The sequence below is a fragment of the Lampetra planeri genome, chromosome 64 (assembly GCF_965212315.1).
Source record: "Lampetra planeri chromosome 64, kcLamPlan1.2.h2, whole genome shotgun sequence".
Classification (NCBI taxonomy): Eukaryota; Metazoa; Chordata; class Hyperoartia; order Petromyzontiformes; family Petromyzontidae; genus Lampetra; species Lampetra planeri.
Genome location: NC_136170.1, coordinates 3,291,900 through 3,316,806, shown reverse-complemented (window position 1 = coordinate 3,316,806; position 24,907 = coordinate 3,291,900). Strand labels below are relative to the sequence as shown.

Sequence of the window (24,907 nt, the reverse complement as noted above, 5' to 3'; positions counted from 1 at the left end):
AGGGTGATCGTGATGACGGTGACGAGGGTGATCGTGATGACGGTGACGAGGGTGATCGTGATGACGGTGACGAGGGTGATCGTGATGACGGTGACGAGGGTGTTCGTGATGATGGTGACGAGGGTGATCGTGATGACGGTGACGAGGGTGTTCGTGATGACGGTGACGAGGGTGTTCGTGATGACGGTGATGGGGGTGATCGTGATGACGGTGACGAGGGTGTTCGTGATGACAGTGACGAGGGTGATCGTGATGACGGTGACGAGGGTGTTCGTGATGACGGTGACGAGGGTGATCGTGATGACGGTGACGAGGGTGATCGTGATGACGGTGACGTGGGTGTTCGTGATGACGGTGACGAGGGTGATCGTGATGACGGTGACGAGGGTGTTCGTGATGACGGTGACGAGGGTGTTCGTGATGACGGTGACGAGGGTGATCGTGATGACGGTGACGAGGGTGTTCGTGATGACGGTGACGAGGGTGATCGTGATGACGGTGACGAGGGTGATCGTGATGACGGTGACGAGGGTGTTCGTGATGACGGTGACGAGGGTGTTCGTGATGACTGTGACGAGGGTGTTTGTGATGACGGTGACGAGGGTGATCGTGATGACGGTGACGAGGGTGATCGTGATGACGGTGACGAGGGTGATCGTGATGACGGTGACGAGGGTGATCGTGATGACGGTGACGAGGGTGTTTGTGATGACGGTGACGAGGGTGATCATGATGACGGTGACGAGGGTGATCGTGATGACGGTGACGAGGGTGTTCGTGATGACGGTGACGAGGGTGTTCGTGATCACGGTGATGACGGTGTTCGTGATGACGGTGACGAGGGTGATCGTGATGACGGTGACGAGGGTGATCGTGATGATGGTGACGAGGGTGATCGTGATGACGGTGACGTGGGTGTTCGTGATGACGGTGACGAGGGTGATCGTGATGACGGTGACGAGGGTGTTCGTGATGACGGTGACGAGGGTGTTCGTGATGACGGTGACGAGGGTGATCGTGATGACGGTGACGAGGGTGTTCGTGATGACGGTGACGAGGGTGATCGTGATGACGGTGACGAGGGTGATCGTGATGACGGTGACGAGGGTGTTCGTGATGACGGTGGCGAGGGTGATCGTGATGATGGTGACGAGGGTGATCGTGATGACGGTGACGAGGGTGATCGTGATGACGGTGGCGAGGGTGATCGTGATGACCGTGACGAGGGTGTTCGTGATGACGGTGACGAGGGTGATCGTGATGACGGTGACGAGGGTGATCGTGATGACGGTGACGAGGGTGATCGTGATGACAGTGACGAGGGTGTTCGTGATGACGGTGACGAGGGTGAGCGTGATGACGGTGACGAGGGTGATCGTGATGACGGTGACGAGGGTGTTCGTGATGACGGTGACGAGGGTGATCGTGATGACGGTGACGAGGGTGTTCGTGATGACGGTGACGAGGGTGTTCGTGATGACGGTGACGAGGGTGATCGTGATGACGGTGACGAGGGTGTTCGTGAAGACGGTGACGAGGGTGTTCGTGATGACGGTGACGAGGGTGTTCGTGATGACGGTGACGAGGGTGTTCGTGATGACGGTGACGATGGTGATCGTGGTGACGGTGACGAGGGTGTTCGTGATGACGGTGACGAGGGTGTTCGTGATGACTGTGACGATGGTGTTCGTGATGACGGTGACGATGGTGATCGTGATGACGGTGACGAGGGTGTTCGTGATGACGGTGACGAGGGTGTTCGTGATGACGGTGACGATGGTGATCGTGGTGACGGTGACGAGGGTGTTCGTGATGACGGTGACGAGGGTGTTCGTGATGACTGTGACGATGGTGTTCGTGATGACGGTGACGAGGGTGTTCGTGATGACGGTGACGAGGGTGTTCGTGATGACGGTGACGAGGGTGATCGTGATGACGGTGACGAGGGTGATCGTGGTGACGGTGACGAGGGTGTTCGTGATGACGGTGACGAGGGTGTTCGTGATGACGGTGACGAGGGTGATCGTGATGACGGTGACGAGGGTGATCGTGATGACGGTGACGAGGGTGATCGTGGTGACGGTGACGAGGGTGTTCGTGATGACTGTGACGATGGTGTTCGTGATGACGGTGACGAGGGTGATCGTGATGACGGTGACGAGGGTGATCGTGATGACGGTGACGAGGGTGTTCGTGATGACGGTGACGAGGGTGATCGTGATGACGGTGACGAGGGTGATCGTGATGACGGTGACGAGGGTGATCGTGATGACGGTGACGAGGGTGTTCGTGATGACGGTGACGAGGGTGATCGTGATGACGGTGACGAGGGTGATCGTGATGACGGTGACGAGGGTGTTCGTGATGACGGTGACGAGGGTGTTCGTGATGACGGTGACGAGGGTGATCGTGATGACGGTGACGAGGGTGATCGTGATGACGGTGACGAGGGTGATCGTGATGACGGTGACGAGGGTGATCGTGATGACGTTGACGAGGGTGATCGTGATGACGGTGACGAGGGTGTTCGTGATGACGGTGACGAGGGTGATCGTGATGACGGTGACGAGGGTGATCGTGATGACGGTGACGAGGGTGATCGTGATGACGGTGACGAGGGTGTTCGTGATGACGGTGACGAGGGTGTTCGTGATGACGGTGATGAGGGTGATCGTGATGACGGTGACGAGGGTGATCGTGATGACGGTGACGAGGGTGATCGTGATGACGGTGACGAGGGTGATCGTGATGACGGTGACGAGGGTGATCGTGATGACGGTGACGAGGGTGATCATGATGACGGTGACGAGGGTGTTCGTGATGACGGTGACGAGGGTGATCGTGGTGACGGTGACGAGGGTGTTCGTGATGACGGTGACGAGGGTGTTCGTGATGACGGTGACGAGGGTGTTCGTGATGACGGTGACGAGGGTGTTCGTGATGACGGTGACGAGGGTGATCGTGATGACGGTGACGATGGTGATCGTGGTGACGGTGACGAGGGTGATCATGGTGACTGTGATCGTGATGACGGTGGTGTTGGTGGTGACGGTGACCGTGATGACGGTGATGAGGGTGTTCGTGATGACGGTGACGATCGTGGTGACGGTGGTGCCGGCGTCGACGGTGACCACGACGACGGTGATGTCAGCATAGACGGTGACCGCGGTGACCGTGACGATGGTAACCACGACGACGGTGACGACGGTAACCACGACGACGGTGGTGCCGGCATCGGCGGTGACGACGGTGACGGTGACGAGGGCGCGTCCCGCTGGCGCCAGGTGTCGCTGGCGAGCTTCGGCGTCTACATCGCCGTGGACGCGAGGCACGTGCTGGACGCCCCGAGGGCGTTCACGTCGCTGGCGCTCTTCAACGTGATGCGCTACCCCATGGCCATGATCCCGCTGCTCATCTCCTTCCTGGTGCAGGTGCGCGCAGAGACGCCGACTCCCTCGCCGGGGCGACGGGAGGTCGTGGGGTCGATCACGACGCCTGGCGATGCATGCCGCTGCTGCTGCTGTGCTTGGAGTCTGAGTCTCACTCTCTCTCTCTCTCTCTCATTGTCATCATCAGTGTGTAGTGTAGTAGTGTATAGTGTAGTAGTGTGTAGTGTATAGTGTAGTGTGTAGTGTATAGTGTAGTAGTGTATGGTGTAGTGTATGGTGTAGTGTACTAGCTCAGCACTAACCGGTTGTGTGGTTGGAGAGTAAACCCACGACGACATTTACAATTCGAGTAGCCGTGACGTGTCGCTGGTATCATCACACGTGGCCAGGCCGCTTCTGAGAAAGAGCTTTCATGGCTCAGTGGGCCACGGTTGGCTACGTATGGCGTGAAAGAAGTCCAACCCACATACGTACACACTAACGTGGTGAAGTCAAAATAAAAAAAAATAGTTTTCATTCCCGAAAAGGACTCAATTGGGATCACACGCAGCACTGAAAGTCCACTCCGCTCCCGTGTAACTGCTGCAGCCACGAAGTGGTACCAACTTTATCGACCCCCAGCAAGATGGGGTGGATGATTGGCCGAGTCAAACCGAACCCCTCCCACGCGGCGACCTGAGTTGGATTCGCCCCGCCGGTCCTGGGCCTTCCCTAGGTCTGCTCAGCCTAAAAAACGAGTACCTGGAGCGATGTGCAAAGCATCAGAGAATGGGGGGTGGGGGGCATGGGGGTGGGGGGTGGGTTGCGTGGGGGGGGGGTCTGGGGGGAGACAAAGGCGGCCGTGCCTCTCACGAGAGCGCTACTCGCGAGCCACACTTTGCCCCGCCCCCGGTCTGTGGAGGGCCACGTGGGAGACCTGTGCCTCGCTTGTCCAGGCGGGCGTGTCCGTGGGCAGGATGGAGAAATTCCTCATGAACGATGACATCGACGCCTCGTCCATCCAGAAGAACCCAGACCTGGGTGAGTGGAGGCGCACGCCATCATCGTCGTCATCGTCATTATCACCATCATGGTCATCACTATCGTCATCACCATCATCATCAGTACCATCATCAGGATCGTCATCATCATCATCATAACCATCGTTATCATCATCACCATTGAGTCTACGGGCAGTGTTGAGTCTATGGGCAGTGCTGAGTCTATGGGCAGTGTTGAGTCTATGGGTAGTGTTGAGTCTATGGGTAGCAGTGCTGAGTCTATGGGCAGTGTTGAATCTATGGGTAGTGTTGAATCTATGGGTAGTGTTGAGTCTATGGGCAGTGTTGAGTCTATCGGCAGTGTTGAGTCTATGGGCAGTGTTGAGTCTATGGGCAGTATTGAGTCTATCGGCAGTGTTGAGTCTATGGGTAGCAGTGCTGAGTCTATGGGCAGTGTTGAGTCTATGGGTCGCATTGTTGTTGGGGTGGGGGGCGATGTCACCTGCCCTGTCCACTGTTTCGTGTTGCGCCTGCAGATTGTGCAATCCGCATCGAGAACGCCTCCTTTGCTTGGGAGAGGGAGGACCCACAGCCGACGTTGAAAGAGTGAGGGAGCTTCCCCGCCCATCGCTCCGTCCATCCGTCTCTCCATCTTACTCCACCGATGATCGCCTCTGTGCCACACAGGGACAGCTGCCACTGGGGGTGCCCCTAGGCTAGCCTACAGTACACTTGTTATGGCATCCATAGCAAGTGTACAGAGCTTTCTGTTATTGTTTCAGAGTCCGCGTGTGTGTTTGTGTATCCATTTGTATCCGTTTGTGTGTGTGTCGTGGACAGTGCTGTGGGCGGGAGGGCCAATTCCGATTAGCCTTTCCCCTCATGGCATCTGTGACTACCACAGCGGCTAAATGGGTGCTCTGGATGGGTGCGATGTGCTGGTAACCCCTCCACCTTCAATACATTACCACCAAACCACGACTGAAATATCTAACTAATAAGCTTGTGCCGGAGGCCCCGGGGGGGACAAGCGTCTATGACGTCTCCTGGCCAAACCCCGGAAATTGAATCTTTACCCTCGGGGTTCCTCCAGAAACAACGAAAAGCCACTACGGATGGACACGTGGAATGTTCGAACGCTCACTGCGGAGGAGAGCCTGCCACTCTGTCGGGAGCTAGACCGGTACCGCCTGGATCTCTGTGGCATTCATGAGGTCCGGTGGACCGGCTCTGGCTCCTGCCACCATGAGGGGTGGACAGTCCTCTACTCGGGGCAGGAGACTGCCAAAAAAGAGGGTGTGGCTCTTCTGAACAAAAAAATGAACGAGGCGTGGGAGTGCGGCAGTGAGGTGTGGGAAGCTGTAAGCCCCAGGCTACTTTGGGCTCGCCTTCCCATCAACCGTAGGCGAGGAGTGGTGGTCGTGGTTACTTATGCCCCCACCGAAGACGAACATCCGTGGAGGGATGTAGGCAAGGCCGATGAATCAGATGCCTTCTATGACCTCCTGTCACAAGTGCTGGCTAAAGTGGCCCCTCGGGATAGAGTCATCTTGTTGGGTGATTTCAATGCTCGAGTTGGTCATGATGCTGGCACCTGGTCTGGAGTGATTGGAGGGCATGGGCCAGATCAGCTCAATAACAATGGTGGGAGGCTGCTAGATGTTTGTGCAGCCCATGGGCTTGTAATTAGCAACACGCTGTTCTGGCATTGGCGCATTCACACAACATTATGGATGCATGCTGGGTCCAAGAAAGAGCATCTGCTGGACTACATAGTGACACTAGGACCTACCGTGAAGCTGATCTGCCTTCTGACCATCGACTAGTCATCTGTAAGATGCGCCTACCATTCTTCCACTCTGGTGGTGGGTGTACACCCAGGATCCCATTCCAACCTAAAGTGGCCTGGTCTCAGTTAGCTGAGACCAGGGTGAGGTTTAGGACTGTGACTCATGCAGCTGCAATGGCTGCTTTGGGTACGCGGTCCAGACCTCCCCAGAGACCCTGGCTGACAGAGGAGGTGTTCAGGATGGTTGAGAAAAAGCGACAGGCCCACTCTAAGCGTCTACAGCATCCCACGTCAAAGAATGAGGAGGCTTACCGCAGCCTTCGCTCGGAGGTTCGGAGAGCCGTGAGGCGCTGCAAGGATGGGTGGTGGTCGTGGGTTGCTGAGGAGATGAAGTCTGTCTCAGTGGCCCGCGATCACAAATACCTATTTAACTCCATCAAATAAGTAACCTGCAGCGCCACACCTATTACCATCATTAGGGGAAAAACGGTGATCCAATCTCCAACCCCCAGTACCAGGTTAGCAGATTTGCTGAGCATTTCTGTGAGGTCCTGGGGGAGGAGGAAATCCCTCAGTCAGGAAAACATCGTGGCACAAAGTGGGGATGACCCTGCTGAGGCTGCGGTGCCTCAAATATTGGAAGAAGTCACCCCTTGCGTGTGGCTGGCTGAAGTGCCATCTGTTGATGAAGTACTGAAGGTGATCCAGAGTCTGAGACCAGGAAATGCACCGGGCAGAGATGATCTCCCAAGCAAAATGCTGAGGGAGGTTGGCGTTTGTGCACAGACTGCCCTAAATGACATGATAACAACAGTCTGGACCACTGGACGGGTTCTGCTACAGCAGAGGTGCAGGGAATTCCAACAAGACCTACATCTCTGCTTTATTGACCTGGTCAAGGCCTATGATCATCAGTAGGCCTGGGCTCTGGGTTGTTCTTCGTGCTTTCGGAGTCCCTGACCCTCTGCTCACGATCATTAAGGACCTTCATGATGGTGAGCGGGCCCAGGTAAAACTACGTGGCCGGAAGTCAGAGCCATTCCCTGTACACTTTGGGATGCGACAGGGATGTCCTCTGGCTCCCACATTATTTAACATCTATTTTGACTACGTAGTTTGTGAAGCTTTCAATAGATATACCGGGGGAATTTCCATTTGGTACAGATATAATGGGAGGCTGATCGATGCCCGGGTGCGGTCAAGGGATGGCTCCCTATTGGTCAACGACGTTATGTATGCCGATGATTTGGTGCGCATTCAGATGAGGAGTTGGAGACGCTGCTGCTGAGACTGGAGCGTGCCACTAAGAGATGGGGCCTTACCATCAGCCCCACGAAAACTAAGCACCTGCCTGGGTATTTTGTACCATCGGACACTCCACCCCCACAACTCCCAATCGGTGATGGGGCAGTAGTGGAGAGAGTGGAGAGTTTCCCATACCTGGGCAGTGTGCTTATGACCGGCTCCAGTTTAACAGCAGAGGTCTCACTCTGAAGCAGTCGAGCGGCAATATCTTTCATCGGTTGCGTGACGCTGTGTGGAAGCTACCTGGTCTGTCGCTCCGCACGAAGCTTCAGGTCTTCTCGGCCACGGTCATTCCCTCCCTTCTCTACGCTTGCGAAACGTAGACCCCACTAATGGAGCATCTTCGCCGGTTGGAAACATTTAGGCTGGCCTGCCTTCGATCCATCCTGGGTTTTACCAGGCTGGATTGTGTGAGGAGCTCACAAATCCTTGAAAGATCTGGTCAAAGTCCCATCGGTGAGCTCCTCCGGCAGGCAAGGCTGCGTTGGCTGGGTCATGTAGCCCGCATGCCCAGCCACCGCATGCCTAAACAGCTTTTGTTCGGCCGGATCGAGGGGGCTAAACGGGCGCGGCACGGGCTAGAGAAGAGATGGAGTGATGTGGTACAGGAGGACGTGGAGCCAAGTGGACTTGCCGATGACTGGTACCAGCGGTGTCAAGATCAGCCTCAGTGGAGGAGGCTCGTGAAGGACGCTACTGGGCAGTTGGAGGCAGTCGCCCTCCAACAACAACGGAGGGCGAAGGAGCGACGCTCACAACGAGCGGAGCGCCGGGTGGCTAAAGCACAGCAAGTTGGCACAGTAGGGGGCACATTTGGTGCATCAGCCAGTCATCTCGGTCAGTCGACCCGTGGCACCTGCTGCCGGCGGGCGTTCGACACTTCACGTGGCCTCAAGGTGCACTTGGCCTGGCACAAGCGTCGTGGTGACGTCACCGCCACTTAGTGGCGAATGGCGGTTGTTGTTGTTGTGTGTATCTGTGTGTGTGTGTATCTGGGTGTGTCTGTGTGTGTATCTGGGTGTGTCTGTGTGTGTATCTGTGTGTGTGTGTGTGTGTATGTGTGTCTGTGTGTGTATCTGTGTGTCCAGCCTGTCCCTGGTCATCCCCTTCGGCAGCCTGGTGGCCGTGGTGGGTCAGGTTGGCTCGGGGAAGTCTTCGCTCATCGCCGCGATGCTCGGGGAGATGGAGCGGCTCCACGGGTCCATCGAGTTGAAGGTAAAACTTCTGGACAAGTTCACAATTTCGTTTTTTGTTTGCCAGGTAAGGACCCCCCCCACCTGAGCTGTGACGTCGCTCTCTCTTGCAGAAGTGACTCGGCCATCACAGACGACAGCAGCTGAACGAAGTGGCTCATCGTCGTCGTCATTGTCAGCATCATCATCAGCATCATCATCGTCGTCATCATCATCATTGTCATCGTCATCATCATTGTCAGCATCATCATCGTCATTGTCAGCATCATCGTCGTCATCATCATCATTGTCATCGTCATCATCATTGTCAGCATCATCATCAGCGTCATCGTCATCATCATTGTCAGCATCATCATCAGCGTCATCGTCATCATCATTGTCAGCATCATCATCAGCATCATCATCATCAGCATCATCATCATCATCGTCAGCATCATCATCATCATCGTCATTGTCAGCATCATCATCATCGTCATCATCATCATCATCGTCAGCATAATCATCAGCATCATCATCGTCATCATTATCGTCATCATCATCAGCATCATTGTCAGCATCATCATCATGATCGTCATCATCATCATCGTCGTCATCATCATCATCGTCATCATGATCATCATCATGATCATCATCATCATCATCCTCCTCCTCCTCCTCCTCGTCATCATCATGATCATCATCATCGTCGTCATCATCATGGATCATCGCGTGGTAATCTACAGCGGGCAGCCACTTTACTCTTCAGGGCCGTGACATTGAATCTAAATGTTAACGCCACTTGCCCCAAACAGTCTGTTAAGGCTACACGGGGGACCTTTTTATTTGTAGACCCGTCTGCTGGACATGCCGGCATCCTTCATACAGTGAGGGAAAAAAGTATTTGATCCCCTGCTGATTGTGTACGTTTGCCCACTGACAAAGAAATGATGAGTCTATAATTGTAATGGTAGGTTTATTTGAACAGTGAGAGACAGAATAACAACAACAACATCCAGAAAAACGCATGTCAAAAATGTTATAAATTTATTTGCATTTTAATGAGGGAAATAAGTATTTGACCCCTCTGCAAAACGTGACTTAGTACTTGGTGGCAAAACCCTTGTTGGCAATCACAGAGGTCAGACGTTTTTTGTAATTGGCCACCAGGTTTGCACACATCTCAGGAGGGATTTTGCCCCACCCCTCTTTGCAGATCTTCTCCAAGTCATTAAGGTTTCGAGGTTTGGAAACTTGAACCTTCAGCTCTGTTTCTCACTGTTCAAATAAACCTACCATTACAATTACAGACTGATCATTTCTTTGTCAGTGGGCAAACGTACAAAATCAGCAGGGGATCAAATACTTTTTTCTCCCACTCTCGTTCACGCCTCTTGCCCCCCCACTGGTCCATTGAAGTCTACACGGGCGGGCGGGCGGGTGGGTGAGTGTGTGTGGGTGACGCGTGTGTGGTGTGCCCCCCCCGCGCCCCCCAGGGCTCGCTGGCCTACGTGCCGCAGCAGGCGTGGATCCAGAACGCGACGCTGCAGGACAACGTCCTGTTCGGGACGCCCATGGAGCGCGCCCGCTACGCGGAGGTGCTGCAGGCGTGCGCACTCGTGCCCGACCTGCTCACGCTGCCCGCAGGGGACCAGACGGAGATCGGCGAGAAGGTGGCGGTGGTGGCGGTGGTGGTGGTGGTGGGGGGTGGTGGTGGTGGTGGTGACGGTGGTGGTGGTGGGGGAGGTTGTGGTGGTGGCGGTGGTGGGGGTGGTGGTGGTGGTGGGGGCGGTGGTGGTGGTGGCGGTGGTGGCGGTGGCGGTGGTGGTGGGGGTAGCGGTGGTGGTGGCGGTGGGGGTGGGGGTAGCAGTGGTGGTGGTGACGGCGGTGGTGGTGGGGGGTAGCGGTGGTGGTGGTGGTGGCGGTGGCGGTGGGGGTAGCGGTGGCGGTGGTGGTGGCGGTGGCGGTGGTGGTGGGGGTAGCGGTGGTGGTGGCGGTGGGGGTGGGGGGTAGCGGTGGTGGTGGTGACGGTGGTGGCGGTGGCGGTGGTGGTGGTGGTGGGGGTAGCGGTGGTGACGGTGGTGGCGGTGGCGGTGGTGGTGGTGGTGGGGGGTAGCGGTGGTGGTGGTGGCGGTGGGGGTGGGGGGTAGCGGTGGTGGTGGTGACGGTGGTGGCGGTGGCGGTGGTGGTGGTGGTGGGGGGTAGCGGTGGTGACGGTGGTGGTGGTGGTGGTGGTGGGGGTAGCGGTGGTGGTGGTGGCGGTGGTGGTGGTGGTGGGGGGTAGCGGTGGTGGTGGTGGTGGCGGTGGCGGTGGTGGTGGCGGTGGCGGTGGGGGTGGGGGTAGCGGTGGCGGCGGTGGTGGTGGCGGCGGGTGGCGACGGTGGCGGCGGTGGTGGAGGTGGCGGTGGCGGCGGGTGGCGATGGTGGTGGCGGTGGCGGCGGTGGCGACGGTGGCGGCGGCGGCGGCGGTGGCGGCGGTGGCGGTGGCGACGGTGGCGGCGGTGGTGGAGGTGGCGGGTGGCGGCGGTGGCGACGGTGGCGACGGTGGTGGTGGTGGTGGCGGCGGCGGCGGCGGCGGTGGTGGTGGCGGCGGTGGCGGCGGTGGCGACGGTGGCGACGGTGGCGGTGGTGGTGGTGGCGGTGGCGACGGTGGCGGCGGCGGCGGCGGCGGTGGTGGAGGTGGCGGGTGGCGGCGGTGGCGACGGTGGCGACGGTGGTGGTGGTGGTGGTGGTGGTGGCGGTGGCGGTGGTGGCGGCGGCGGTGGCGACGGTGGCGACGGTGGTGGAGGTGGCGGCGGCGGCGACGGTGGCGACGGTGGTGGTGGTGGTGGTGGTGGTGGCGGCGGCGGCGGCGGCGGGTGGCGGCGGGTGGCGGTGGCGGTGGCGGTGGTGGTGGCGGCGGCGGCGGCGGCGGTGGTGGAGGCGGCGGGTGGCGACGGTGGCGACGGTGGTGGTGGCGGTGGCGGCGGCGGGCGGCGGCGGTGGCGCGGTGGCGGCGGGTGGCGGCGGTGGTGGTGGTGGCGGTGGTGGCGGGTGGCGACGGTGGCGGCGGCGGCGGCGGCGGTGGTGGAGGTGGCGGGTGGCGGCGGGTGGCGACGGTGGCGACGGTGGTGGTGGTGGTGGTGGTGGTGGCGGTGGCGGTGGTGGCGGCGGCGGTGGCGACGGTGGCGACGGTGGTGGAGGTGGCGGCGGCGGCGGGTGGCGACGGTGGCGACGGTGGTGGTGGTGGTGGTGGTGGTGGCGGCGGCGGCGGCGGCGGCGGCGGCGGTGGCGGGTGGCGGTGGCGGTGGCGGCGGCGGCGGCGGCGGTGGTGGTGGCGGCGGTGGCGACGGTGGCGGCGGTGGTGGAGGTGGCGGTGGCGGCGGCGGCGGCGGCGGCGGCGGCGGCGGCGGCGGCGGCGGCGACGGCGGCGGGTGGCGGCGGGTGGCGGCGGTGGCGACGGTGGTGGTGGCGGTGGGGGTGGGGGGTAGCGGTGGTGGTGGTGGTGGCAGCGGTGGCGACGGTGGCGGCGGTGGTAGTGACGGCGGTGGTAGTGACGGTGGCAATGGTGACGGTGGTGGCGGTGGTGGTGACGGTGGTGGCGGTGGTGGCGGCGGTGGCGGTGGCGACGGTGGCGGCGGTGGTGGAGGTGGCGGGTGGCGGCGGGTGGCGGCGGTGGCGACGGCGGCGGCGGCGGCGGCGGCGGCGGCGACGGTGGCGGTGGCGGCGGGTGGCGGCGGTGGCGACGGTGGTGGTGGTGGTGGCGGTGGGGGTGGGGGTAGCGGTGGTGGTGGTGGTGGCAGCGGTGGCGACGGTGGCGGCGGTGGTAGTGACGGCGGTGGTATTGACGGTGGCGGTGGCAACGGTGACGGTGGTGGCGGTGGTGGTGACGGTGGTGGCGGTGGTGGCGGCGGTGGCAACGGTGGCGACGGTGGCGATGGTGGCGACGGTGGCGATGGTGGCGACGGTGGTGGTGGTGGCGGTCGCGGTGGTGGCGGTGACGGTGTTGACGGTGGTGGCGGTTTTTGTGGTAGTTACGGTAGTGGTGGTGACGGTGGTGGTGGTGACAGTGGTGGTGACGATGTCAGTCTAGCTGATGGTGACGATGATGGTGACGCTGATGGTGATGCTGACCTAGATGATGATGTTGACGATGATGATGATGATGACGATGATGACGCTGATGATGACGATGCTGACGATGACGATGATGACAATGATGATGACGATGATGATGCTGATGATGATGATGACGATGCTGATGCTGACGATGATGATGACGATGATGATGCTGCTGGTGATGATGATGATGATGACGATGATGATGCTGCTGGTGACGACGATGATGATGACGATGCTGATGATGACGATGATGATGCTGACGATGATGATGACGATGATGATGTTGACGATGATGATGACGATGATGATGCTGCTGGTGACGATGATGCTGATGACGATGATGATGCTGCTGGTGACGATGATGATGATGACGATGATGCTGATGATGATGACGATGATGACGACGATGATGATGCTGACGACGGCGGCGGTGCCGGCAGGGCGTGAACCTGTCGGGCGGGCAGCGCCAGCGCGTGTCGCTGGCCCGCGCCGTCTACAGCTCGGCCGACCTCTTCCTGCTCGACGACCCCCTGTCCGCCGTGGACGCGCACGTGGCCAAGCACCTCTTCAGCCACGTGGTCGGCCCCCGCGGCCTCCTCAAGGGCAAGGCGAGGCCCCCCTCCTCCCCCTCCTCCCTCGAGCCCCTCCACACTCACGCTCCACCCTCCACCCTCACCCCTCTTCCTCCCTCCTCCTTCCCCCTCCCTCCCCCCTCCCTCCTCCCCCCTCCTCCCCTCCTTCTTACTCCTCCTCCCTCCCTCCCCCCTTCCCCCTCCCCCTCCTCTCTCCTCCCCACTCCCTCCCTCCCTCAGTCAGCAACACCGACGCACACGATCGCTGGGCCTTAGACACGACACTGGCCCTGACACAACCCCCTCGTGTGCCGTGCCGGCCTTCCTAGCTGCTACTGGCCCACAGCACTTGTCCCGACGGCCTGCTGAGGCTACACGGGGGATCAGGCCGCCACGGTGGCTAGGAGATGTTGACTACCTCGCCTGGTACGCAAGAGGTCGTGGGTTCGATCCCAACCCTGGCGCCTGCTGCTGCTGTATATTTGGAGTCTGCGTCTCTCCCCGTGGTCGCGTGGATTTCACTCCGGGTCCTCCGGTTTTCCCCTCCGCATTTAGAATGAACGTCGGCACGTTCAGGCAATTTGCCCGCTGCTATAAATTTACACACGACGACGACAATGATGACGATGATGACGATGATGACGATGATGATGATGATGACGATGATGACGACGATGATGATGACGATTATGATGACGATGATGACGATGACGATAACGACGACAATGATGACGACAAGCCCACGTCATTCCGCTATCATTTGTAACAGCCAGGTGAAATGAGCCAAAAACATCGCTTTTCGTCTTTGCCCGCGCAGACGCGCGTGCTGGTCACCCACTCGGTGTCCGTGCTGCCGCTGGTGGACGTGGTGGTGGTGCTGACCGCCGGCCGCATCTCCGAGGTCGGCCCCTACCAGCAGCTCGTGAGCGAGGGCCGCGACTTTGCCGAGTTCCTGCGAGCCTTCGCCGGGCACCCGGGGCCCGCGGGGCCCACCGAGGAGACGGCGGAGCACGACACAGGCACGGCGGTGACCCCGCGACCCCGTGTCACCCCGTGTCACCGTGACCCCGTGTCCCCCTGACCCAGTGTCCCCATCACCCAGTGTTCCTGTGACCCAGTGTCACCGCGTCCCCCTGACCCAGTGTCCCCATGACCCCGTGAACCCGTGACCTCGTGACCCCGTGACCCCGTGACCCAGTGTCACTGTGACCCCATGTCCCTGTGTCTCTGTGTCCCCATGACCCCGTGTCTCCGTGTCCCAGTGTCTTTGTGTCCTTGTGTCTCCGTGACCCCATGAACCCGTGTCCCTGTTACCCAGTGTCCCAGTGACTTCGTGTCCCCTTGTCCGCGTGACCCCGTATCTCCGTGTCCCAGTGTCTCTGTGACCTCGTGACGCCGTAACCCCATGACCTCACATCTCCGTCACTCCGTGACCCCATTTTGCTGTGTCCCCGTAAACCCATGTCCATGTGTCCCCGTGAACCCGTGACCCCGTGACCCCGTGTCCCCGCTAGGCACCGTGCTGGAGGAGGATGAGTTGGCTCCGCTCGACCCGTGACCCCGTGACCCCGTGTCACCGTGACCCCGTGACCCCGTGACCCCGCTAGGCACGGTGCTGGAGGAGGATGAGCTGGCTCCGCTGGACCCGTGTCCCCGTGCGGACGAGGTTCCTGGAGACATGGTCACCATGATGCTCCGTAGACACAGCAGCCAACGCATAAGGCACGTCCCCCTGTCTCCCTGTCTCCCTGTCTCCCTGTCTCCCTGTCCCCGTGTCTCCCTGTCCCCCTGTCCCCCTGTCTCCCTGTCTCCCTGTCCCCCTGTCTCCCTGTCCCCGTGTCTCCCTGTCCCCGTGTCTCCCTGTCTCCGTGTCTCCGTGTCTCCGTGTCTCCCTGTCCCCCTGTCTCCCTGTCCCCGTGTCCCCCTGTCCCCGTGTCTCCGTGTCTCCCTGTCTCCCTGTCTCCCTGTCCCCCTGTCCCCCTGTCCCCCTGTCTCCCTGTCCCCCTGTCTCCCTGTCTCCGTGTCTCCGTGTCTCCCTGTCTCCCTGTCTCCCTGTCCCCCTGTCCCCCTGTCCCCGTGTCTCCCTGTCCCCGTGTCTCCGTGTCTCCCAGTCTCCCTGTCCCCGTGTCCCCGTGTCTCCCTGTCTCCCAGTCTCCGTGTCTCCCTGTCTCCCTGTCTCCCTGTCTCCCTGTCTCCGTGTCTCCCTGTCTCCCTGTCTCCGTGTCTCCCTGTCTCCCTGTCTCCCTGTCTCCGTGTCTCCGTGTCTCCCTGTCTCCCTGTCTCCGTGTCTCCCTGTCTCCCTGTCTCCCTGTCTCCGTGTCTCCCTGTCTCCCTGTCTCCCAGTCTCCGTGTCTCCCTGTCTCCCTGTCTCCCTGTATCCGTGTCTCCCTGTCTCCATGTCTCCCTGTCTCCCTGTCTCCCAGTCTCCGTGTCTCCCTGTCTCCCTGTCTCCCTGTCTCCGTGTCTCCCTGTCTCCCTGTCTCCCTGTCTCCGTGTCCCCCTGTCTCCCTGTCTCCCTGTCTCCGTGTCTCCGTGTCTCCGTGTCTCCGTGTCTCCCTGTCTCCCTGTCTCCCTGTCTCCCTGTCCCCCTGTCTCCCTGTCTCCCTGTATCCGTGTCTCCCTGTCTCCGTGTCTCCCAGTCTCCCTGTCTCCCTGTCTCCCTGTCTCCGTGTCTCCCTGTCTCCCTGTCTCCCTGTCACCCTGTCTCCCTGTCCCCCTGTCCCCCTGTCTCCGTGTCTCCGTGTCTCCCTGTCTCCCTGTCTCCCTGTCTCCGTGTCTCCCTGTCTCCGTGTCTCCCTGTCTCCCTGTCTCCCTGTCCCCCTGTCTCCCTGTCTCCCTGTCTCCGTGTCTCCGTGTCCCCCTGTCTCCGTGTCTCCGTGTCTCCCTGTCTCCCTGTCTCCGTGTCTCCGTGTCTCCCTGTCCCCCTGTCTCCGTGTCTCCCTGTCTCCCTGTCTCCCTGTCTCCCTGTCTCCCTGTCTCCCTGTCCCCCTGTCTCCATGTCCCCCTGTCTCCCTGTCTCCGTGTCTCCGTGTCTCCCTGTCTCCGTGTCTCCCTGTCCCCCTGTCTCCCTGTCTCCCTGTCCCCCTGTCTCCCTGTCTCCCTGTCTCCCTGTCTCCGTGTCCCCCTGTCTCCTTGTCTCCCTGTCCCCCTGTCTCCGTGTCTCCCTGTCTCCCTGTCCCCCTGTCTCCGTGTCTCCCTGTCTCCCTGTCTCCCTGTCTCCCTGTCTCCCTGTCTCCCTGTCCCCCTGTCTCCATGTCCCCCTGTCTCCCTGTCTCCCTGTCTCCGTGTCTCCGTGTCTCCCTGTCTCCGTGTCTCCCTGTCCCCCTGTCTCCCTGTCTCCCTGTCCCCCTGTCTCCCTGTCTCCCTGTCTCCGTGTCCCCCTGTCTCCTTGTCTCCCTGTCCCCCTGTCTCCGTGTCTCCCTGTCTCCGTGTCTCCTTGTCTCCCTGTCCCCCTGTCTCCCTGTCTCCGTGTCTCCGTGTCTCCGTGTCTCCCTGTCCCCCTGTCCCCCTGTCTCCCTGTCTCCCTGTCTCCCTGTCCCCCTGTCTCCCTGTCTCCCTGTCTCCCTGTCTCCCTGTCTCCCTGTCCCCCTGTCCCCCTGTCTCCCTGTCTCCGTGTCTCCGTGTCTCCGTGTCTCCCTGTCCCCCTGTCTCCGTGTCTCCCTGTCTCCCTGTTTCCGTGTCTCCCTGTCCCCCTGTCTCCGTGTCTCCCTGTCTCCCTGTCTCCCTGTCTCCCTGTCTCCCTGTCCCCCTGTCTCCGTGTCCCCCTGTCTCCCTGTCTCCGTGTCTCCGTGTCTCCCTGTCTCCGTGTCTCCCTGTCCCCCTGTCTCCCTGTCTCCCTGTCCCCCTGTCTTCCTGTCTCCCTGTCTCCGTGTCTCCCTGTCCCCCTGTCTCCTTGTCTCCCTGTCCCCCTGTCTCCGTGTCTCCCTGTCTCCGTGTCTCCCTGTCTCCTTGTCTCCCTGTCCCCCTGTCTCCCTGTCTCCGTGTCTCCGTGTCTCCCTGTCCCCCTGTCCCCCTGTCTCCCTGTCTCCCTGTCTCCCTGTCCCCCTGTCCCCCTGTCTCCCTGTCTCCTGCAGGGTTTTGGTAGTACATGTTGTTTATGACACGGAGTAACGGGGTGACACGGGGTCACGGTGACACGGGGTCACGGGGTCAGAGCGCAGTCCACTCACTGGCATTGACTGTGTATCTTGTGTTCTCCACAGGGAATGCTTTGTTTGCTCCGCTGCGGGTCTCCTGCCACCGCTCTCATTTACATGTTTCATTGCTTCTACAAACTATTAACATGCCCTCCCTTTGTTAATGCTACCCCCCTACCCCCTCCCTTTGATGCTGCTAATCCTACATAATGCATGGGCATAATATGACTTTGAAACCCCCCCCCCCCGCCCACCTCCTACGCATTTCCCATGAATATGCTAAATTCCTCTTGATATGCACATTCTATTGTCAAGGCGCTCTTCTTCCACCTCTCACTTGGCAGTGTCTCATTCTTCACCTGAAGACGGCTGCTTGCGTTGTAGCCGAAACGTCGTGAGAATTATTTTATAATGTTTTATTTTTATTATTTTATTACTTCCCTTCTACGTGACTTTACCGAAAGAACCAAGAAGACAGTTTCTATGATCACTGTTTCATTGCTTTCATGGCTTTATTTTGGTGATTTCGAAAAGTTTATTGGTTTGGCCATGTTTGTGTTGTTGTAGTACGGAGTCAGACTGATGGCCTTAATCTAAGTTGTCTTGTGGTTGTTGTTGTTGTTGTTTGACTTGCATCCCACTTGGATTTGTGCACACAGCGTTGGTGTACAGTGCTTTTTCTGCAATATTTTGCTGTCTTTTCTTGGATTGTTCTGTTTGCACTTAGTCACTTTAAGATGTTTACTTGTTCATGTTTTTGTTTTTTGTTTGTTGCGGTTGCACCCGATTCAAGAGCCGAATGGCTCACAGGGCTACACCTAATAAATTAACTTGAACTTGAATGTCTCCCTGTTTCCCCGTCTCCCTGTCGTCTTCTCTCCATGTCTCCCGGTGTCTCTCCACATCTCCCTACTTCTCCCTACATCGCCCCGCGTCTCTCCCCGGGGTTTCCAATGTCTCTCCGTGTGTCCCTGCATCTCTCCATGTCTCTCGGTGTCTCCACATGTCTTCCTGTCTCTCTCCGTGTCTCTCCGGGTCTTCCCATGTCTGCCCGTGTCTCCCCGTGTCTCTCCATGTCTCCCCGCGTCTCTCCACATCTCCCAGTGTCTCTCCGTGTCTTCCAATGTCTCTCCGTTTCTCCCCACGTCTCTCCGTGTCTCCCCGTGTCCCCCCTTCATATCTTCGTGTCTCTCCGTGTCTTCCAATGTCTCTCCGTTTCTCCCCACGTCTCTCCATGTCTCCCCGTGTCTCCCCTTCATATCTTCGTGTCTCTCCGTGTCTTCCAATGTCTCTCCGTTTCTCCCCACGTCTCTCCGTGTCTCCCCGTGTCTCCCCACATATCCTCGTTTCTCTCCGTGCCTTCAAATGTCTCTCCATGTCTCCCTGCATCTCTCCGTGTCTCCCCGCGTCTCTTCACATCTCCCCGCGTCTTCCCGCGTCTTCCCGTGTCTCCCCGCATCTCTCCATGTCTCCCTGCATCTCTCCGTGTCTCCCTGTCTCTCTCCGTGTCTCTCCGTGTCTCCCCGTGTCTCCCTGTGTCTCCCCGTGTCTCCCCGTGTCTCCCTGTGTCTCCCCGTGTCTCCCTGTGTCTCCCTGTCTCTCCCCGTGTCTCCCTGTGTCTCCCTGTCTCTCCCCGTGTCTCCCCGTGTCTCCCTGTCTCTCCCCGTGTCTCCCTGTGTCTCCCCACGTATCCCCGTGTCACGTTGTGGCACATCGTGTGCAAATGTGCCCCTTTGTGTATACAGCTTCTGCACACTATGGACGATTGTGTCACATTGTGCCACTGTGTGTCACATTGTCTCATGTTATGTCACATTATGTCACGTTGCAGTGTTGTCATGTTGTGTCACTTATGTGTTGCGTTGTGTCACTTTGTGTCGTGCTGTGTCGTGGTTGTGTCACGTTTTATCACGTTGTGTCCCACTATGGCACTTTGTGTCACGATGTGCCGCTTTTGTGTTATATTGTATCACACTGTGTCACTTTATGTCACGTTGTGTCACGCCGTGCCGCGCTGTGTTGCATTGTCACAGTGTGTCACATTGTGTCGCGTTGTGTCACGTCGTGTCACGTCGTGTCACATTGTGTCACATTGTGTCACGTTGTGCCACGTTGTGTCACATTGTGTCACGTTGCGTCACATTGTGTCACGTTGTGTCACGTTGCGTCACGCTGTTTCACATTGTGTCACATTGTGTCACATTGTGTCACATTGTGTCACGTTGTGTCATGTTGTGTCCCATGTTGTGTCGCGTTGTGTCGCAGGAGCGCGAGCACGAGGCTGAGGGCTGCGTCCATGCGGAGCGAGACTCAGTCGGTGTACGTCGCCGCCACCGCCACCACCACCGCCGCGGAGGAGACGACCGGGAAATCAGCGACGCTCATCGAGAGAGAGAACATCGAGACGGGCAACGTTAGAACACGCTTGCGACACGCTTACAACATGCATATGACACGCTTGTGCGCGTGTACCCGTGCGTGGCGCTGGTGAAGATGAGCGAGTGCCTGCAGTGTGCACGGTTACCGGTGTGCGTGAGCGTACCCATGAGCCTGTGTGTGTACCCGCGTGTACCCCGGGAAAAACGACCCCCTACCTCCTCGTGGTGCCGGACGGCAATGCTGCGGTGGGCAGTGCCGTGGGGGGAGGGCCAATTTAGATTGTGCTTTCACTTCATGGCGTTTGTAAACACCACAGCGACCAAATGGGGGCTCTGGACAAGTGCGAGGGGCTGGTAACGCCTCCACCTTCAATGAATTACCACAAAACCACGGAAAAATATCTACTTTATAAGCTTGTGCTTATAAAGTCTCCTGGCCGAACCCCATTTGGCGGAGCCAGGAGATTGAATCTTTGCCCTCGGGGCTCCTCCAGAAACAACAAAAAGCCACTTCGGATGGCCACGTGGAATGTTCGAACGCTCACTGCGGAGGAGAGGCTGCCACTCCTATATCAGGAGCTGGACCGGTACCGCCTGGATCTCTGGTATTCAGGAGGTCCAGTGGACCGGCTCTGGCTCCTGCCACCATGAGGGGTGGACAGTCCTCTACTCGGGGCAGGAGACTGCCAAACAACAGGGAGTGGCTCTTCTTCTGAATAAAAGAATGAAGGGGGCGTGGGAGCATGGCGGTGAGGTGTGGGAAGCGGTAAGCCACAGACTACGTTGGGCTCGCCTTCCCATCAACCGGAGGCGTGGCGTGGTGGTCATGGTTTCTTGCAACTTGGATCACTACCTGTGAGATCTTCACTCAAAACTGCTCTAGAGGAGTTGTACACCCCTAGCTGCCACTGCTATTCAGTGGCCTGAAATCAAATGTATGCTCCGGATGACCGCTGCAAAGTATGTTCTTGAGTTTTGATTATAGTTTGCTGATCTTAAAAGGTGCATTGAAAAATTTGGATACTCCTAATGAAAATCCTGCTGTTATGAAGTGACTCATGCTGCCAGCTATGGCTGCAAAGTTTGGTCGTACATGTTATGTGTATATCGTTTATTGTTAAATTTGAATCACAGTTCTTATGATCACTGTTACGTTGTTTTTATAGCTTTATTTTGGTGATTACGAAAACTTTTGGTTTAGCCACATTTGTTCGTTGTAGTACAGAGTTAGACTGATAACTTTAATCTAAATTGTCTCGTGGTTGTTGTTGTTTGACTTGCATCGCACTGGGATTTTTGCACACAGCGTTGATATACGGTGCTTTTTCTGGAAGACTTTGCTGTTTTTTCCTGGATTTTTGTTGTTGCGCGTAGTCACTTTAAGATGTTTCTTGTTCATGTTTTTGTTTGTTGCGGTTGCACCCGATTCAAGAGCTGAATGGCTCACAGGGCTATACTTAATAAATTAACTGAAAATGAAATTAACTGAACTTATGGCCCCACCTAAGACGAACATCCGCGGAGGGATGCAGGCAAGGCCGATGAGTCAGAGGGCGTCTATGACCTCCTGTCACAGGTGCTGGCTAAAGTGGCCACTCGGGATAGAGTCATCCTGTTGGGCGACTTCAATGCCCGAGTTGGTGATGATGCTGGCACCTGGTCTGGAGTGATTGGAAGGCATGGGCCAGATCAGCTTAATAACTACGGTGGGAGGCTGCTAGATTGTTGTGCAGCCCATGGGCTTGTAATTACCAACACGCTGTTTCAGCATCGGCACATCCACACCACATCATGGATGCATGCCGGGTCCAAGCAAGAACATCTACTGGACTATGTAGTGACGGAACAGCGGATGCGGGCCCATGTCCTTGACACCAGGACCTGATCTGTCCTCTGACCATCGACTTGTCATCTGTAAGATGCGCCTGCCATTCTTCCACTCCGGTGGTGGGTGTACACCAAGGATCCCATGCTAACCTAAGGTGGCCTGGTCTCAGCTAGCTGATGGAAGTTGCAAGCGAGGATTTCATCATTGCTTGCTGCTGGGGTTTGAATCATTCCCCACTCCTCCTGATGTCGAGGGTACATGGGCGAGGTTTAGGACTGTGACTCATGCAGCTGCAATGGCTGCTTTGGGTACGCGGTTCAGACCTCCCCAGACACCCTGGCTGATGGAGGAGGTGTTCAGACTGGCTGAAAAAAAGCGACTGGCCCAATCTCATCGTCTACAGCATCCCAAGTCAGAGAATGAGTAGGTTTACCGCAGCTTTTACTCGGAGGTTCGGAGAGCCGTGAGGCGCTGCAAGGATGGTTGGTGGTCGCGGGTTGCTGAGGAGATATACTATTTAACTCCATCAAAAAAGTAACCTTCAGCGCCACATCTATTACCATAATTAGGGCAAAAAACGGTGATCCAATCTCCAATCCAGGTTTTCAGATTTACAGGTTTGCAGATTTGCTGAGCATTTCTGTGAAGTCCTGGTGGAGGGGAAATCCCTCGGCATGGAAAACATTTTGGTACAAAGTGGGAATGACCCTGCTGAGACTGCAGTGTCTCAAATGTCTCAAATATTGGAATAGGAAGTCACGCCCTGTGAGTGGCTGGCTGAGGTGCCATCTGTTGAGGAAGTACTAAAGGCGATCCAGAGTCTGAGACCAGGAAAGTCACCGGGCAGAGATGAGCTCCCAAGCGAAATGCTGAGGGAGGGTGGCATTTGTGCACAGACTGCCCTACATGACATCATAACAACAGTCTGGACCACTGGATGGGTTCCACAGGATTGGAAGAATGCCCTGGTGGTTCCCCTCTTTAAGTTGTGGGACCGCACAGACTGTAACAACTACAGGGGCATCTCACTCCTCAGTGTGCCCGGAAAGGTCCTGGCAAGGATTATTCAACATCGCCTTGCCAGCCACGCTGAGGAGAGGCTTGCAGAGCCCCAATGCGGTTTCAGGAAAGAGCGGTCCTGCACAGATGCCATATTTTCTGTCCACCTGCTACAGTAGAGGTGTAGGGAATTCCAACAAGACCTACATCTCTGCTTTATTGACCTGGTCAAGGCCGATTATACTATCAGTAGCCCTGGGCTCTGGGTTATTCTTCATGCTTTCGGAGTCCCTGACCCTCTGCTCACGATCATTAAGGACCTTCATGATGGTGAGCGGGCCCGGGTAAAACTACGTGGCCTGGAGTCGGAGCCATTCCCTGTTCACCTTGGGGTGCGACAGGGATGTCCTCTGGCTCCCACATTATTTAACATATTTTTCGACCACGTAGTTCGTGGTCGATGCTAGGGTGCAGTCAAGGGATGGCTCTCTATTGCTCAACCACGTTATGTATGCCGATGATCTGGTAATTGCTGCTCACTCAGAGGAGGAGTTGGAGGCGCTGCTTGTGAAACTGGAGTGTGCCACTAAGAGGTTGGGCCTTACTATCAGCCCCACCAAAACTAAGCACCTGCCTGGGTATTTTGTACCATCGAACACTCCACCCCACAACTCCCAATTGGTGATGCGGCAGTTGTGGAGAAAGTGAAGAGTTTCCTATACCTGGGCAGTGTGCTCATGACTGGCTACGGTTTGACAGCAGAGGTCTCACTCCGAATCAGTCGAGTGGAATTATCTTTTCATCGGTTGCGTAACGCTGCGTGGAAGCTACCTGGTCTGTTGCTCCACTCGAATGTTCAGGTCTTCTCGGCCACGGTCATTCCCTCCCTTCTCTACGCTTGGGAAACGTGGACCCCCCTAATGAAACATCTTCGCCGGTTAGAAACATTTAGGCTGGCCTGCCTACGATCCATCCTGGGTTTAACCAAGCTGGATTGTGTGAGGAGCTCACAAATCCTTGAAAAAGACACAGTTCCCATGGTGAGCTCCTACGGCAGGCAAGGCTGCGTTGGCTGGGTCATGTAGCCCGCATGCCCAGCCACCACATGCCTAAACAGCTTTAGTTCGGCCGGATCGACGGGGCTAAACGGGCGCGGCACGGGCTAGAGACGAGATGGAGTGATGTGGTACAGGAGGACGTGGAGCTGAGTGGACTTGCCGATGACTGGTACCAGCGGTGTCAAGATCGGCCTCTGTGGAGGAGGCTCATGAACAACAATGGAGGGGGGAAGAGCACAGCAAGTTGGTACAGTAGGGGGCACAGGTGGTGCATCAGCCAGTCATCTCAGTCATCTCAGTCAGTCGACCCGTGGCACCTGCTGGCTCTGCCCCGTGACCTCCTGCCAGTGGGCGTTCGACACTTCACGTGGCCTCAACGTGCACCTAGCCTGGCACAAGCGTCGTGGTGACGTCACTGCCAACTAGTGGCGAATGGCGGTTGTTGTTGTACCCCGTGCGTGTCCGTGCGCACGCAGGTGAAGATGCGCGTGTACCTGCAGTACGTGCGCGCCATGGGCCCTGTCTTCCCGCTGCTCATCCTCGCCGGATACTTCCTGCAGACGGTCGCCTCCATAGCGCAGAACTTCTGGCTGAGCGCGTGGACGGGCGACGCTCAGAGCACCACCAACACCACCGCCGCCAACGCCACCGCCAACGACGCGGACAAACCCACGGTCAGCGCCGGCGTCCGCATCGCCGTCTACGGAGTGCTCGGACTCGCGCAAGGTCCGTCGTTCTGCGTCGCGCTCTCTCTCTACACCGCCAAACCCCATCCAACACACCCACCCAACCCATACCCCACCCACTCCACCCAACCCACCAACTCACCCAACCGACCCACCCCACCCAACCCTCCCACCCCACCCCACCCACCCCAACCCAACCTACCCACCTCACCCCACCCAACCCAAACCACCTACCCCACCCACCCAACCCACTGAACCCAACCCAACCCACTCAACCCACCCAAACCAACCCACAACACCAACCCAACCCACCCCACCCACCCACCCCACCCCAACCTACCCACCTCACCCCACCCAACCCAAACCACCTACCCCACCCACCCAACCCACTGAACCCAACCCAACCCACTCAACCCACCCAAACCAACCCACAACACCAACCCAACCCACCCCACCCACCCACCCACCCCACCCACCCACCCCACCCCAACCTACCCACCTCACCCCACCCAACCCA

General features: G+C 58.0%; 1 protein-coding gene across 1 annotated transcript in view; it reads left to right on the top strand.

Moving 5' to 3' along the window:
• Positions 1–24,907, top strand: part of LOC144737059 (ATP-binding cassette sub-family C member 2-like) — a 115,378-nt gene that overhangs the window by 47,178 nt on the left and 43,293 nt on the right. Inside the window, exons 23-32 of the mRNA XM_078619708.1 lie at positions 3,285–3,431; positions 4,325–4,409; positions 4,906–4,975; positions 8,552–8,678; positions 10,129–10,305; positions 13,174–13,341; positions 14,123–14,324; positions 14,913–15,027; positions 19,707–19,854; positions 24,181–24,430. Coding sequence (XP_078475834.1) covers positions 3,285–3,431; positions 4,325–4,409; positions 4,906–4,975; positions 8,552–8,678; positions 10,129–10,305; positions 13,174–13,341; positions 14,123–14,324; positions 14,913–15,027; positions 19,707–19,854; positions 24,181–24,430 — 1,489 coding nt within the window. The remainder of the gene's footprint in view (positions 1–3,284; positions 3,432–4,324; positions 4,410–4,905; positions 4,976–8,551; positions 8,679–10,128; positions 10,306–13,173; positions 13,342–14,122; positions 14,325–14,912; positions 15,028–19,706; positions 19,855–24,180; positions 24,431–24,907) is intronic.